The sequence below is a fragment of the Moschus berezovskii genome, chromosome 8 (genome assembly GCF_049115385.1).
Source record: "Moschus berezovskii isolate FMDL1 chromosome 8, NW_MosBer_1.0, whole genome shotgun sequence".
Taxonomy (NCBI): domain Eukaryota; kingdom Metazoa; phylum Chordata; class Mammalia; order Artiodactyla; family Moschidae; genus Moschus; species Moschus berezovskii.
In genome coordinates this window covers 39,666,201-39,682,621 of record NC_142467.1, presented here as the reverse complement: position 1 = coordinate 39,682,621, position 16,421 = coordinate 39,666,201, and the positions used below count along the sequence as shown (strand labels likewise).

Here is a 16,421-nt window from a genome sequence, read left to right as displayed (position 1 = left end):
GTCCCTTGTTCCCCTCTTCTCTTGACTTTACATCCCCTTGTTTTATTTTTCTCTGTAGCTCTGTAGCTATCTGAAATTATTTGTATGTCATCTTCTGTTGCCTCCTAGAATAGCTTAAAGCTTCATGAGGACTTGGACCTGGTCTGTTCTGGTTACCACTATACTCTGGAGGGTCACTACCCTAGGTGCATATATTAGGTATAAACAAACAGTTACTGAAAGCATGAATGAATTTAAAAATGAGGATATCATTTGAAAAGAAAAAAGTTTTAGAGCCATGATACTGCTTTTTAACAGAAAAAGGAAAAACACAAAAAAGAGTAGAAGAATGTAGTGTACTTGAACCAAAACATGGGCACCGGATTACTCTAAGGTATTTGTTGTTGGATAAAAGAAAGAATATTATACACTAGTGACCTAAGGGTGTTAGAGCAAGAGTGTGGAGGAACAGTGAGCACTTAGCTAAAAATATAACCTCCTTGTCATTGTGTGACCTCCGTAGTTGAGGCCTAGAAAACGAGAGTGAATGATAGTCTGCCGCTGTCCTCCCTCAGTTCTTTAACATGCACCTTCAAATTCCCTCTTGCTTTTTCACTGTGCACTTGAGCTCTGTTGTTCTGGGCTGTTCTGAAGTGGGTGAAGGATAACTAGGTGGAAACCAGGACTTGGGGTATAGACCAGGGTTGGGCAAACTACAGCCACAAGCCAAATGCAGCCTGCATGCCACCTGCTTTTTTACAGCCTTCTAGCTCAGAATCGTTTTTACATTTCTAAATCATTGGAAATAAAATCAGAAGAGAAGTAATATTTCAGGACACATGAAAATTATGTGAGATTCAGATTTCAGTACCCATCAATAAAATTATATTGTGATACAATCACCGTTATTTGCTTATGCATTGTCTGTGCTTGCTTTCATGCTGCAGTAGCAGAGTTCAGTAGTCGTAACAGTCTGTCCCACAAAACCTGAAATCTTTACTACCTGCCCCTTACAGAAAAAGTTTGCTGACCCTCGGTATAACCTTTAACAAATAACTCTTCCTACGGAGCCATGGAGAATGATTATTGAGGAAATTTGATATAACTAAGGGTGTGTGGGCCCTTTTTCCTCATGGTAACAGTTACTTCTTCCCTTTTTACAGCAATTCAGTTAAACCCCAGCTATATCAGGGCAATACTGAGGAGAGCAGAGTTGTATGAGAAGACTGACAAGCTGGATGAAGCCCTGGAAGACTATAAATCCATATTAGAAAAAGACCCGTCAGTACATCAAGCAAGAGAAGCTTGCATGGTAAACCTGATTTTTTACAAAAATATTTTCTATTCCTTGTGTTACTAGTCATTGAATCTTAAATAATCTTTTGAGACACAACTACATGCCATTTCTATGCTTTTGAGAAGCTTATTGGAAGGAATATGCAGGAGATAGAGCTTTGAAGTGGTGGCCGCAACCCCCGGCGCCCTGTACTATTTAACCTTCGTTCTGAAACTGTTGTCTGGTATAAACCTTTGACCTCTAGGGTTAGCAAGAACTTTATTTCGTTGTTGGACTTGGGAAACCTTGTCTGCATATAGGTGTGCAGTTTAGTCGACAGTGAGCCTTGATATTATAGATGGTAGATTTCTGGTTTTCTTTTCCCTACTCAGCCACCAGCTTTCTGCTCACTGTCATGTGTGCAGAACATTTCCAGTTGAATATATCCTAATCTTTGCATCCTTCTTAAAATGACTCCAGTTCTTATCCTTGTCACTAAAAATCCTTTTCCTTCTAAACGTCATTTTTTATGTCAGTAGTAAATTAAAACTAAATATTACTTGTTTTCCTGTCTTTAAAAATAACTGTATATTTGTGCTTTTATCTTTAGTAAGGAAGTAAATAAGTGTTAGTCGCTCAGTCGTGCCCGATTCTTTGCAACCCCATGGACTACAGCCCACCAGGCTCCTCTGTCCATGAGATTTTCCAGGCAAAGATACTGGAGTGGGCTGCCATTTCCTTCTCCAGGGGATATTCCCAACCCAGGAATCAAACCCGGGTCTTCTGCACTGCAGGCAGATTCTTTACCAACTGAGTTACAAGGGAAGCCCTTTAGCACCACTCTTTATCTCCAATGCATAGAGTAACATATACTCTTAAGGATTTACTAGAAAATTCGATGTGTATCTCACTGCCCCAAAATAATAGGTCTTCAAATAAGTTCGATTGACACTGGCTTTAACTAAACAGGTTTCTTCATTGCCAGACTTTTCAGAGGGCATTAGAATGGGGAGGTCTGTCCTGAACCCAGTATGTAGCAGAGATGGCAGGAGCCAGAGAGCTACAAGCATCTTTTATTTAGCCAGACTTTTTGGTTTTGTTTTTTTAATTTAAATGGATAAAAATCTAAGTCGGGTTCCTTTTGATAATTGGGAATTGTGGACATGCAGGCTCCTCCTTGAACTGGCACATGCTGGCGTGGGGCTGGAGTGCTCCGATTACATGGCTGAGCACACCAGTGCTATTGCCTTACACCCAGTCCATTACTTATTTACGTTTCCTGTCAGTCCCCTGAGGGCATCTGAGCCCCTGCTCCACAGGATCTCCCATTTAGTTCATGGGACTGTTTTTCCACCAAGCAGACCTGAGAAATGTTGACTCATCTCCCTGCATTAATATCAATATCCTGGGTAGTTTTGGTTTGGTTTTGTTTTGTTTTTGTACCCACTTGAGGTGAGTTCCTTTGGTCACAACGGGTGTTTTATTTACCTCGAAATGGAGTAATTGGAGAAAGGTTCATTTGGATAATTAAAATACATACACAATTTGAAAGCGGTTTTAATCCTTTATCTGACTTTTAACATATCTCTGAATGGTATTAGGATTAACCTAAATTGGACATGAGGAAAGGAAATAGAGGACTTAAAATCTTGGCTAAATTCATGGTGGCCTTTATCCTTGTCAAATTAGTGTTAAGACAAAGCGAGTCTTTTATTAAAGCTTGTTACAGGCATAAAGAATTTATTTTATCTTGAATTATTACAGCAGAGTTAAAACTGGAATCGCAGAGTGTGTGGGGGCAACTCCAGAGCTAAAAGTGCCCAGAGAAGATCTATGGCTGTCAGCCGAATGTGGTCTGGTTCCGGGGGACATTTGGCTATGTGGGGGTCACTTTGTTGTGGTGGGGAGGATCCTGTTGGCATACCTGAAGGCCAGGGATGCTTTGACCACTCCACTGTGCGCAGGACAACCCCAGCAACAAAGTACCCAGTCCAAACTGTCAGTAATGCCAAGGTTGAAAAACCCTAAACTGGATGATCATTTCGGAATATCTAATATCGATCTGATGCTTTCTCAACAATTAGGTTACATAAAGAAAGGACCTCAAGTTAAAAACTACAAGTGAGCAGAAAATATATATAAATATCAGCCATTGTCCCACCACCTGAATGTCCCACTGTAAACATCTGATGTTTATCCTTTCAGATGTGCTATATGTGTGTGTGTGTGTATTTTTCATCAAATTTTTATTGAGTCCACTCCAGTGATCTAGGAACTGTGTATAGCATTGAACCAAACAAAACTCCTGTCTCTGTAGTGCCCCAACAGAGAAATATTTGGGATTTTTCTGTAGTTAGTGGGATCATATATGTGTGCTTTAACCTGATCTCATTTTCACACAAGGTTTGTAAAAATGTTTCTCAAATTCAAAATAAAGCCAAAAGATTTCACAACCCTTGTTTTGGTGCTTTTTCCCTCAGAGATTACCTAAGCAAATTGAAGAACGTAATGAAAGACTGAAGGAAGAGATGTTAGGTAAGTCTGCCTCCCTTACCTGCTCTTTACCATCAATAGCTCAGAAGCTGGGGGATGCGGCCCTCCGTCCTTTTCCTCATTAGAGGAGGACTCAGTAGTTGGAGACAGCTGTGAGGCCCTTCTGCGGTTCAGTACCAGCACCTTGGGGCTTGTGAGTTCTGACTCAATTTTGACTCTAAAGAACCAATGTGGTTTAGAGTGGATATCAGCTTTTCAAAAACTAAACTTCCATTTTGCTTTTCTTTATTGTTTTGGTAAGTCTTCCTGCCTTCAAAATGCAAACATACTTAACTCCCAACCCTGGGGGTGCCACCAACCTCTCTTTCAGATCATCAGTTTCATAGAAACAATTGAGTTTGTTCACTGAGGAAACAGCTTCATTTTTAAGTTCATTAGGATGCAATCAGTACAAGCCAGTACCCTGTGAAAACCAAGGGGATTTTTGTTTTGAAATAACATTCAGAGGCCCTTTAGTATTTGAGAAGACAAAAGAGGGTAAGAGTTAGTAGTAAATGGGAAGAGGGGAAAAAACTGTGTGGGTGGAGGGTCAGGGAAATGGTTCCATTTGACCCATGTTTTAGTTAGTTCTTAGATTGGCCAAACCGTGTTTATGGTTGGGATTAGAGGGCTCTTCGTTGTAAACATTCTGCTTGACCAAGAGGAGTAAAGGTTCCTGGACAGAGACCTGCCCAGCACAGTCTGCTTATAGCCTTTGTGATAGTTGTCTGTTCATGACCTCCTGTATGTTTTCCTTATGAATAATCTATATCATGAATTGCAGTTGCATGGGCCAAAAAGAAAGATCACTTAAATTGAGCCTGGCCATTTATGGCCTTTAGGCATCAGTATCAGAGAATGAGACAAATTTCCCAAAAGATCACTGACAGAGAGTTGATTGAGGAGAAACTGCTGACCTAGTAAATCCAAGTGTGGGCTCCGCTGGCTGGACTCAGACTCCTAGGAGAGCTGCTTCAGACATGGTCAGATCTCTGGAGCCTTCCTCAGTTCTTCCAGAATTGGCTTTTCCCCTAATTTACATTTTTAATCAAATTTGACACCATGTTTGAGCCAAAAAGTTATTTTGGAGGTATTTTTTCTTCAAAGAAGGAAGAAAAGAGCATTCCTCACCTATTCACAATGATTATTTATTTTAGCAAAAAGGATTAAGGTATTTGCATTTAGCTGAGCTGGATTTCATGCTGAAAGAGAAGACTTGGTGAATGACCGTACTGGTCACTTAGGCACTGATCTCTGGGTCCATTTTTTTTTTTTAATCACCACGAAACGATAAATGGATAGATATAAACTGAATCTTACTGCCATTGTCAGTTCCAGATGGAATTAAGTTCCTTCTGTCCTTGTCACTCAGTTCTCATAAGCTGATGTTTCTTGTGTTTTTGGCAGTTACTTAATGTTGTTCCTTTCATGAACAACTTAAGTTGCTTGGTAAATGGTACGTCAGTTTGTTGTTACACATCAGTAGTGTGAATGACTGGACTCCTTTATTTTCTTCATGAATATAATGATAGTGAACAAGATACTGCTTCTTGGTGTCATCTACCATAAGAGACCCTTACAGGGAGAAGTCACTCTCAGCATTGTATGAGCTTCCTGGCGTGTTCCTTCCTCGTTACAGATGAACTAGCTTTGATTCGTGCACTTTGAGATCCTTGGAGGCTGGTCCCTCCAGAGGCGCAGAGCCATGTCACTTACTTAGAAGTCCTGTGCAGGCTTTTTGCAATGGACTGCATGACTTCTAGTTTGTTCAGTACCCTTGATTTTCTTTTCCTTTTCTCTCTGTAACTTGACTTCCTTTTTGTTAGAAATGTTCCCCCCTCCTTGGGAAAAAAATTCTAATTGAAACTATGAGTGGGCGGAACATATGTGCTCCTCTCTTCTTGGCCTGTCATTTGTAAATGTCATCCTTAGAACAGGAGTGGCCATGGGTCATAGCACCACAGTCCTTGCCAGAGAGGCTGACCGTGCCGACGTTAGATTGGAGGGAAGGGGTCAGTCACTGGAGTGTTTACTTGTTTGCCCTCTTCTCTTCTCTGGGAAGACAGCCTCCCTGTTGTAGCCAGGGAACATAAGGTTTAAAAGAACAGCAGGATATAATCAGTGGTTTGATGAGGTGGGAGAGATGCCCTGGACAGAGCATCTAGCTTCTGTTCCACCCATTCCAGATGATCTGTCTTCCCACGTCAGCTGAGAGTCTGTCCTGACCTGGAAAACCTAGAGCTGGACATGAAACTCATTGACTCCCTCAAAGGTCAAGAGCCGTGGGCGAGGTGTTGCCCCAGTGACCCTGCCTTTGTTTCACTAGCTTCCAGCTGCTTGGCACACGCAGGGGCCTTATTTGTCATCCAGTCCAGCTTTCCACTTGTACCATCCCCTCCTTCCACCTTCTTGGAACATGTTACCGGTCCCCTGAGCCCTGAAGTTACTCAGGTGTTCGCGCCTGGCCATTAGCATCCTAATGCGTGTGCATTTGTGAGCTAAAGAACACCACCTTGTATGATACGTGTTAAAAAGTGAGATTTGGAGCTGGAGGTAACTTGTTCATGTCATTGTAAGGGTTCTTTTGACTGTTCTATGCATTAAGTGCTTATGTGCAAGTGATTCAGGGTCCTAGAATCGGGTCGCTCCCTCGCCTGTTACTGTCCCTGAAAGCTGCTGCAGCCATACGTGTGGGTGTGGAAATCCAGGCTCCTCTCCCACATTTTTCTTCCTGCTGCACTCCCTAGTACTTACCTCAGACTGTGCGCTTGCCATGCGGTGTGATCTGGCCACCAGAGAATCTCAGCCAGTTCCACGTTGCTGTTGCGCCCCCTCAGTAGGGAATGAATGCCAGTTTGGGGTTTTCAGTGCCCTCCCTGCCTTTTGCCTCATTCCCATAGCTCCTCCTCTCGGGAGAATCAGTCCTGCTGCTTTGATAGTTAGTTCTTGGTAAGGCTTCTTTGAGCTTCTGCTTTCACCCAGGAGCTAATTTATAAGCATTTGAATTGGGTGTAAATTTTATTTTCTGTATTCTATGTTGTCTCTTAATTTGCCTTTTGCTCAGAGGAAATTAGGAGTCAGCTGCCCGGCTTAGTTTCCTGCCTCAGAAGAGGAAATTCTGTGTCAGGATTCACTTGGGTGCATTCTGGTTCTCCTAATAGAGGATCTACTCCACGAGGCCCAGACCTCAGTGATCTTGAGAAGGTGAAAACAAATGGTCTTCCTGCCTCTGCTGACAGTAAGCTGACGGCTGCACAGTCACTGTCTCCAAAGAGAAGTGATGTTTAACAAGTCAGTTGCTTTATTATAATACAGTGTTGCTTGCAGACGCAGAAATTTAATATTTATCTGAACTGGATCCAGTGCCAAGCCTTGGTCTCTAGTCGCAAGTGTTCTTGTCTGAGCCCAAGCACTGTTGGGCTCTTCTCTTTACCATGGGATCTGGTCTGAGAGATGAGATCCTTACAGGTAAGGACATGTGGACACGTTCAGGCTGAGTGGTGGTTGCCAGGTTTGCTACAAGTGGAAGGAAGGGAACCTGGTTGATTACTGCCCAGATAAGGGGCGGGTGAAATCTGGCAGCCAGTGGAGAGTGTGGGAGATGGGCCAGATGGCAGATGGTCCTGTCTGGGGTCTGGAGAAACTGCTTGAGTCTCTGAGAGTCCAGCCTGACTGGGCAGCAGCAGGAAGTCTGTGAGCATGTGATCGTGTGCACAGCCAAAAGCTTGCTCTTGCTGAAGGCGCTTCACCACCACCATCGTAAACAGTAAGGGTGACTTGTGCAGATACTGCAACTTGGTTCTACCTTAATGTTGGGCTCTGTTTCCTTATGTCCCCATTGGTCCCATGCTGATTCTAGAGCATCGTCAGACTGAACTGTAGTTGATTTAGCTCAGCAGAAGAAAAAAAAAAAAACCTGTAGTGCAGAAGAGGCAGGTTCCATCCCTGGGTTGAGAAGATCCCCTGGAGAAGGAAATGGCAACTCACTCCAGTATTCTTGCCTGGAGAATTCCATGGACAGAAGGGCCTGGCAGGCTATAGTCCATGGGGTCGCACAGAGTCGGACATGACTTGACAACTAAACCGTCACCACCATTGTGTTAGTTTCGGGTGTACAGCATAGTGATTCGGTATTTTTACAGCTTATAGGAAATGGCAACCCACTCCAGTGTTTTTGCCTGGAGAATCCCAGGGACAGGGGAGCCTGGTGGGCTTCCGTCTATGGGGTCACACAGAGTCGGACACGACTGAAGTGACTTAGCAGCAGCAGCAGCACACCATTTGAAGTTTTTACAGGATAACGGGTATAATTCCCAGTGTATCTTTTTGCTTATCTATAGTAGTTTGTCTTTTGTGTCTTTTATTTCCATTCCCCTAATTTCAGAGCTTCTTTACCCGACAGCATAGACGTCAGCGGTTTGTTTGGTGAATAAATGGCCTCTTTCCTGTCATGTTGCACTAGCTCTCTGTCTGAACCTTTGGGTTTATTCTTCACTTTGCCCCACAGCATTATGAACACTGAAAGCTGTTCTCCAACTATCAGTGGCCTTGGCCACAGCCTCCTGCCTTCCTTTCGGTCCTGTGGGCTCGCTGCCCTCCCTGGCCACCTGTCTCCATCCGTTTTCGCCTGCACTGCCTGCTCCCTCTGTCTCAGACACTGCAGTCCTGCCTCTCTGGCGACTGAGATGCAGGCTCACACACACGGCTCTGCCAGGTCTCCCTCCTTCCTGCCCCAGCTGGAGGGGGTCATCTGCTTACTGCCCCTCACGGCATTTTGCATCTCGACTCCATGTGAACTGGCTTGTGTGTGTGTGTGTGCTCTTCCATCAGACCTAAGGTCATTTTGGTGTAAAGACAGTGTCATGTATCTTTGCATCCCCCACTGCACATACATACTTGGTTCATGTTGGTTAATTCAAGTCAGGTAACCTCAGGTCTTCTCTTACGTGGAGACTGTTTAATCATGTGTCTTTATTACGTGTCTGGTAACTGCCAGGGACTTTACGTGTGTTATCTCTTTAGCAGGCAGACTTCCCATCTTCTGTTCTGCTGTTCTGGTGATAATAGTCAAGCTGTTGTGGAATGTTATGAAGGCAGAGATACAAGAATAAAAGGAAAAAGTGATGCCACGTGTGTTAGGTTGGGACCTTGGAGAAACAGAAGCAAAGACTGGATTAGAAATATGAGGGGTTTATTGGAGGGAACACCTGCAAGGGGAAGTGAGCAGAGAGAGGGAACTGGACTTGACTGGGATCCCGTCAGGTCCCTGAGAGGAGCAGGGACCTGGGTCAGAGAAGTCCTGCCCTGCAGGTTAGTCCCGGGGACACTCCAGCAAAACCACTGGGGGGCCAACGCCGCCTATCACAGGGGCCCTGCTCTGTCCTGCAGGGCTCGGTCGCTGAGTGAACAGCCGTGGGACCTGCGACTTTGGCATGGAGGCACCCTGGACCCAGAGAAGTGCATGTTCTGGCTGCCACGCAGTGGAATCAGCCAGGCCGAGGTCCCCAGCTCCTTGCAGTGCAGGTGCTTCAGCCGGATGGGCAAAGCGAGGGCCAGTGCCCTGGCTCCACTGCCATCTCCATGGTACAGGGGCCTCCTCAACACCTTCATTACCTGCTCCCATCCTTCAGAGCCTCCGCCCTCCTGAAATACCTGCCTCATACCCCAGCACAGGCCAGGCAGTTCCTCTGTGCTCACCCCAATCTGTGTCTGCCCGCTAGACTGTGAGCATCTCAGAAGCTACACCAGAGTAACCCATACTCTTTAGATCCCAGCGCCTCCTGTAGTGGACACCAGATGATACACGCATTTCCCTGGAGATTGTTGTTCTGGCCGTGGACACCACGGCCCCCGGGTGGTGGCCCCAGGCTTGGCTGACAGTCCAGAGTCTTGGGACAGGCACCTCCTTGCTTCACTCGCTCTGTGTCAGAGGGGCCAAGGACTGTGCCAGCAGCGACATTTTATTGGGCTTCTTTAAATGTTTGGTTCCCTCCCTGTCCTCTTTCTTCAGTCCCAAGACAGACTGCCAGAGTTCTGGCTGACTCATGCTCCCCTGGGGAGGCCCCATCTTTCCTGGCTTCCTATTCACGCATCCGTCTCCTGCCCCACGCATGGGGCCTCTCTGCTGCCCCAGGCGCGCAGGGACAAGGCCTGTGCTATGACTCTTCCTCCGTCAGCAGCACTGAGCATGTGTGTTCCGGGTTTGGGAAGCCTGTCTGGAGAGTGGTCCGTCTGGATTTCTGTGAATATGGTGAGCTTCTCTGGGGGCTAAGTCTCTGAGTCCAAAAGTTCTTTCCAAGAGTTCCCAGGAAAGGCCTTGGCATTTAAAGGCATGCATCTTACGTTCTTTACCTGGGATTTATTTCAAAGTGGGAGATCTCAGAGCAACAAAGCTGCCAACAAGGGCAGCAAGGTGAGAAGGAACCTGTACCTCTGATGAGCAGGGGTTTCTTTCTCTTTTACCCTCTTCCTCCTCTTCACTGGAAGCAGACCTGCAAGAAAAATTAGAACAGTTTAGAAGTGATTGAAATGCGTATCTACCCATCCTAGCCAAGATTTTCCAAAACACCCTAGTTTCAAATATTCAATCCTGTTGGCCCACAAATCCCGGTCTCTCAAATGTCCTGGAAACTCCAACTTTTGTATAAGCTCCATGTCCCCCTTACATGGAGAATCAACATAAAAATCCATGGTTATGCTGTGTGTGTTTATTTGACTTTATGACATGAACTCACCTGGTGATTGACAAAGAAAGCCCGAAACTTGGGGAGGGAAACTAGGCTGTTGAATGGTTGATGGAGCTGTGCAGGAGAACAAGATCTCCCGTTTCCCCAGAAATGATGAGTTTGGTTTGGAAGCTGAGACTTGACTTGGAAAAGTAGGAGGCTCTTGAGTTTCAACCCAGGTTCAGTAGAAATCTGCTGAGTGGAATTAGATTCAGCAAGTAGCTCTGCTGTTTCATGGAGAACAGACTTGGAGGCGCCTCGGCCCTCCCTGCCAGGCTTGGCCTTCAGTCCCCAGAGCAGCAGCTCATCACTCAGCCCAGAGAGCCTGTCCCCTGGGGGTTCTGGCCAGTGTGGCCAAGAAGCTTTCCTGTCCCAGCGGGGCCCCTTGTGCTCATCTGTGCAAGCAATGGCTCAGGTGGATGGCAGTGAAATGACTGCTCTGCTGTTGGTACATTGGGGGCTGAGGGTTTCATAATTTTAAAGGCAGGAGTTTCTTTAACTGCAGAGGAATACTCTTATTTTGTATTCAGATAGGAAGGCAGTTGGAATCTCCTGCTTCTGCTGACTCCCTGTTTTTACTGGACTTTTTGCTTTTACGTTGCAGGTAAACTTAAAGATCTTGGGAACTTGGTTCTCCGGCCTTTTGGACTCTCCACAGAGAATTTCCAGATCAAACAGGATTCCTCTACTGGCTCCTACTCCATCAATTTTGTTCAAAATCCAAATAACAACAGATAACAAAGATAACAGTAGCTTTTAAAGCTGGCTTGGAAATTGTGTGCTGCTTGGATTAGCAAGGGGAAAGGCCCTGCCAGTGTTTAACTTCTAAAAGCATCTGATCTCAGAGACAGGCTGTCTCGTAGAGCCCAGCGCTCCCTCCTCCCCCTTGTTTTACAATCAGGGTAAAACGCACTTCCTGATACAGTGAGCCTAATTTGATTTCCATTTTACGGTGGTGTCTGTGCTGCTGTTGCCCTGGTTCCGGCTGTCCTTTGTTTTGTCCAGGAGAAAGCCTGCTTATCAAGACTCACTTCCCTGAGCTCCACAAACACAAAGCCAGCTGGAGTCTCCTGGGCCAAGCAAACCTGCCGGACAGAGACCACCCAGCCATGCGTGATGGGGTCCCCGCCTGCTGTCCCCTCGCCCCAATCGCGCACACTGCCCTGCGTGGGCTCCAGCATCTCCTGGTTTCCTCTGGTAATAAATGCTTTCTGTGACAGTCTGAGCTGGGTTGTGAATTTTGTCCCCAAAATAACAGCTAGAGCAGAAGGTGTCCTGGCTGTAGGAGGCAGTGTTGATTTCAAGCAGTGTTACTGGAGTCCAGTCCTCCCAGAGCCTTAGCTGCCACCTTGAAGACGATCTGGAGGAGCTGAGCGTCCACCATAAACTAAGATTCAGAAACCCCACTTCACAAGCTGTCTCGGGCCTCTCCAGGTTTGTGCAGATGCTTATGAAATCAGTGTTTTTGACCCAAGTACCAGTCTTAGTGATTTCAACTTAACTTCGTTTAGGAATGCTGGTATGTGAATCCCTGAACAAAACTGTATTCTTTTAGATTCCATGAACCCAGAAGTTTCAAAGGTAGTTTTTTTCTAATCCTCAATGCTGGTGAAAAGCTTTTGATTGTTATGGTTTAAGTGTTCAAAGCGGTGACATTCAGGTTTCATGTTAGAAATGAAGTACACATATAATTCTGTAAATGACATGCAGTAAGCATGCTCCCAGTGTTAAGAATTGTGCTGTTCTTTTGATCAGTTCCTCAAAGCCTCTTAGCGTGTGTTGTTAGGCAGTGGAATGATCTGCTGTATCCACACTCTGTGGTTCGTTAAGCCTGTCTCCCAGGTATTTTGGCAGGGGCAGCATGAGAGATCTTAGCTCCCCAACCAGGGACTGAACCCAAGCCCCCTGCAGTGGAAGCACTGGACCCCCAGGGAAGTCCTGTCTCCTAGATGGAAATGAAATTCTTCATGCAGTTTATAAGGGGGAAGGGGAGAAGGGAAAAGAATGTGGTTAATTTTGCTTTGCTGTCTTTATGATAAATCTGGCATCTAATTTTTCCCAGAAGGTGTGTGAGAAATCACAAAAGTAGCACAGAAACCTTGGCTGAAAGCTACATGGTCCAGCTGGTGGTGGCACATGCTCCCTGTGCAGCAGCACCCTGCTGGCCCAGCACTCCACCAACCTCTTGATCTCAGCGCTACTCCACGCTCAGAACAATGGAAGGAGGAGACTTCCCTGGCAGTCCTGTGGTTAAGACTCCATGCTTCCACTGCAAGAGGCATGGGTTCAGTCCCTGCTCAGGGAACTAAGATCCCACGTGCCACACTGTGCTGCCAAAAAAATAAAGCAAAAAAAAAAATTTTAAAGAGCACTTTGATTTATGTGGACTAGTCTCTTGATATTTATCAATATTTATAGAGAAATTAAAATAGAAATTTTAAAAATATTCCTTTAAAATAAAATTTATTTTTTGTTAGTAAGTTATTTTAATAACCACTATGAAAAGTTTTGACCTCGTAGACACCTGAAAGGGTCCCAGGAACCCTTGGGGAGCCTTGGACCACCTTGAAAGTCATTTTGTCAGATTATGGTGGCCTGTTATTTTTCTTGTGTTACAAGGTGTATGATTTAAAAGTTTGTGATGCTTCTGTCACCCCACAAAAAAGGTATACCAGAATAGACTTCTAAGGTAATCCACGCTGTGACATTTATTTTTATGCCAGTGACATTGCAGTGGATCCAAAAATTTTGGATCTTCTATAATTTCCTTGAAGACTCAAACACATTTTTTAAAGTATTACTTATTCCTTATCTGCCTCCATGAATAGACCGTGAGCTTCTGGAAGGTAAGGGCCCTACTGCTTTAACTAGAAACTTAGTAAACTGTTGTTAAAGGATATTATTCCACAAGAAGTGGTCTCAGTGTGAACAATCATTCTATCCAAACGTCTCTAGGTTCTGTGGCCTTTATTTCTTTATTTAGTACCTGTGTTGGTTGGTTGGTTCGTTTTTTGCAGCTTAAAAAGACATATATAGTGAGTCCCTTAAAGCCAGTCAAGCCCATGTTGTGCAGCCATGTAGAATATCCTCAGTTGGTGATCATTCACCCTGGCCTGTAAACATAATGCCTCCTGATTTTTATATTTTCATTTCTGCATCTTGGATATTTACAAGGATTTGTCTTGAGACTTTCAGAAATCCCCAGCTTGTCCTCTGGTTTCCTGCTCCCCTCCATCTTCCAGGTCACCTTATGTTCTCTCTGTGAGTCCACACTGTCTTAGCCACCTCCTGGTTCTCACGTGAGCAGCTTTTTCATTCACAGGAGCCTCTGCAGTAGGCTTACCCAGGGCTTGGCTCTGTTACAGTCACACTTGGGTGGTAGTTTTTCTGTGCAGAGTATGCTGTGGATTTAGTTCATTTTGCGCACACATCATGGACCTGAAATATGGTTAATGTTCTTAAAATCCAGCCCTTTTCTAAGAACTCTTTTTCTGCGTTTCCCTTCCATTACAAGTACTGCAGCTGGGTTTTTTCCCTTTCCTTTTGCTTCTTGTCTGACCCACTGCCCAAATACCGTAACTTATCGTGCTTACTGGACGAGAGAATGTTACCTCATGCCGAGATGCTGAGGCAGGGAGTTGGCCGAGCCTGCTAGGTTATGACCTGAACGTTGCGGCACTGGGCCTGTGTTTGAGCGGCAGCAAGATGACAAGACCTCACACACTGGACCTCCAGAGTTTCATCTGGTCCCATCACTTCATGGGAAATAGATGGGGAAACAGTGGAAACAGTGTCAGACTTTATTTTTGGGGGCTCCAAAATCACTGCAGATGCTGATTGCAGCCATGAAATTAAAAGACGCTTACTCCTTGGAAGGAAAGTTATGATCAACCTAGATAGCATATTAAAAAGCAGAGACATTACTTTGCCAACGAAGGTCCGTCTAGTCAAGGCTATGGTTTTTCCCGTGGTCATGTATGGATGTGAGAGTTGGACTGTGAAGAAAGCTGATCGCCAAAGAATTGATGCTTTTGAACTGTGGTGTTGGAGAAGACTCTTGAGAGTCCTTGTACTGCAAGGAGATCCAACCAGTCCATTCTAAAGGAGATCAATCCAGGGTGTTCATTGGAAGGACTGAAACTCCAATACTTTGGCCACCTCATGCGACGAGTTGACTCACTGGAAAAGTGTCTGATGCTAGGAGGGATTGGGGGTGGGAGGAGACGGGGACAACAGAGAATGAGATGGCTGGATGGCATCACTGACTCTATGGACATGAGTTTGAGTGAACTCCGGGAGTTGGTGATGGACAGGGAGGCCTGGCGTGCTGTGATTCATGGGGTCACAAAGAGTCGGACAGCAACTGAACTGAACTGACAGCACTTTGTGTAGTTGAAGACTGAGAACTGCTTGCGGAAGTGTGGCTGGGCCTGTGGTTTTCGCTGGTGCTCCTTGATCTCTGCTGGTGTCCGAGCCTGTTGCTGAGTTTCTCACAGCTCTCAGTCCAGACTGCTTTAGGAAGAGGCACAGGGACTTTATGCAGGCATGTTACCGTCAGGCTGGACTGGCCTGGAATGGGGATTTGGCAGTGGCTGTTAAATCTAAGCCCGATTAGAAGGTGTATTCGGAAGGTTATCTGTTCCCAAGAGCTAATGAGCAGACCTGCAAATTGCCTTACAACCGGTTTAGTAAAACTTGGAATGTCAGAGGGGAAGGCTATGATAGGAGTTCAAGGAGGATCGAAAGAAGTTAATGGCTGCTTTAATCTTGAGAAGGATCTTTAAAGGACAGGACCCAATAACCTTCCAAGACTAGAGTGTAAGTCTGAGACACCACACTGGACAGGAGCCATCAGCAGCTTAAACTCATTTCCTCCTCAGCTCTGTGTGCGTGCTCCCCTGTGGGAAAGGAAGGCCCATGGCTGCCAGAGCTCAGTCTTGCTGAGCCTGCAGCCCTGGGGTCACTGCCAGCCCACAGTTCTGTCCATGCTGCTCTCTGATCACTTCTGCTTTTGACCCTGCCTTACTTGTTGAGGCACTGAAATCTTCTAATCCTCCTGTGGGTGTATACTGTGTACCTGATAACACATTCCCACACCCTAGGAAAAATCTGGAAGCAAGTTCCTCATCCTTTGCAGCCTACCCCTCTCTGCACTTCAGTAGTAAGCAGCTTAGTCCTTCTATCATCTGGATTCCCTTTAGAAAAGGAAGCGCTGATATGTGAACATTCCAGCAAAAGTGGCTGGAAATTCTCTTTCTTCAGGGAAGCTGCACAGCTAAAGCAGAGAATGGCAGTTTCCAGTCACTATCTGTTGTCTGGAGAGCAGCATTGAGCTCACACTAGACTGAGTCCATTAGTACTCCTGAAAATGAAAAATGGGATACTTGCTACCAGCCAGCCCATAGAGCATCAGAGTGACTGCTTAAGAACTTCCAAAGGGCAATCAAGGACGCTAATGAGGTTAGTTTATGAAACTAGTGAGGAAGTCCTTGTATTTCAGAGTATCAAAAATTTCAGTCTTCCTGTGAGTTGGTAATTTTTTAAGGTAAAGATGGGTACATGGGGTTTATTTCTTATACTAGTCTGCTTTTACAGATGTTTGAAATGTTCTAGGATTTAAAAAATACTCCATTTTCTTCTAATTTCTCAACCCTCTGAGGGCTGCAAGCTAGGAATAAACTCTTGAGAATTTCTATCGGCCAGACTAGAATTAGACTCCCTACAGCTTCCTTTCACATTCCTGCCTTAGCTAAAGCATGGCAAAGCCTGTCACCCCCACTGCCGGGGAGGCCACAGCTAATAATCTGTGGCTGAGATCGATTCCCAGCTGCTACTTCTACCTTGCTGGAAAAAAAAAAAAAAGATACAGCCTACCCAGATGGCAACCCCAAGTCAGGCACTGGGGCTCG

General features: G+C 45.4%; 1 protein-coding gene across 1 annotated transcript in view; it reads left to right on the top strand.

Moving 5' to 3' along the window:
- The window catches only part of TTC1 (tetratricopeptide repeat domain 1), a 52,501-nt gene extending 40,767 nt beyond the window's left edge, over positions 1-11,734 (top strand). The window contains exons 6-8 of the mRNA XM_055431358.2: positions 1,143-1,291; positions 3,736-3,790; positions 11,117-11,734. Coding sequence (XP_055287333.1) covers positions 1,143-1,291; positions 3,736-3,790; positions 11,117-11,250 — 338 coding nt within the window. The 3' untranslated portion in view covers positions 11,251-11,734. The remainder of the gene's footprint in view (positions 1-1,142; positions 1,292-3,735; positions 3,791-11,116) is intronic.
- Positions 11,735-16,421: the final 4,687 nt, after the last annotated feature.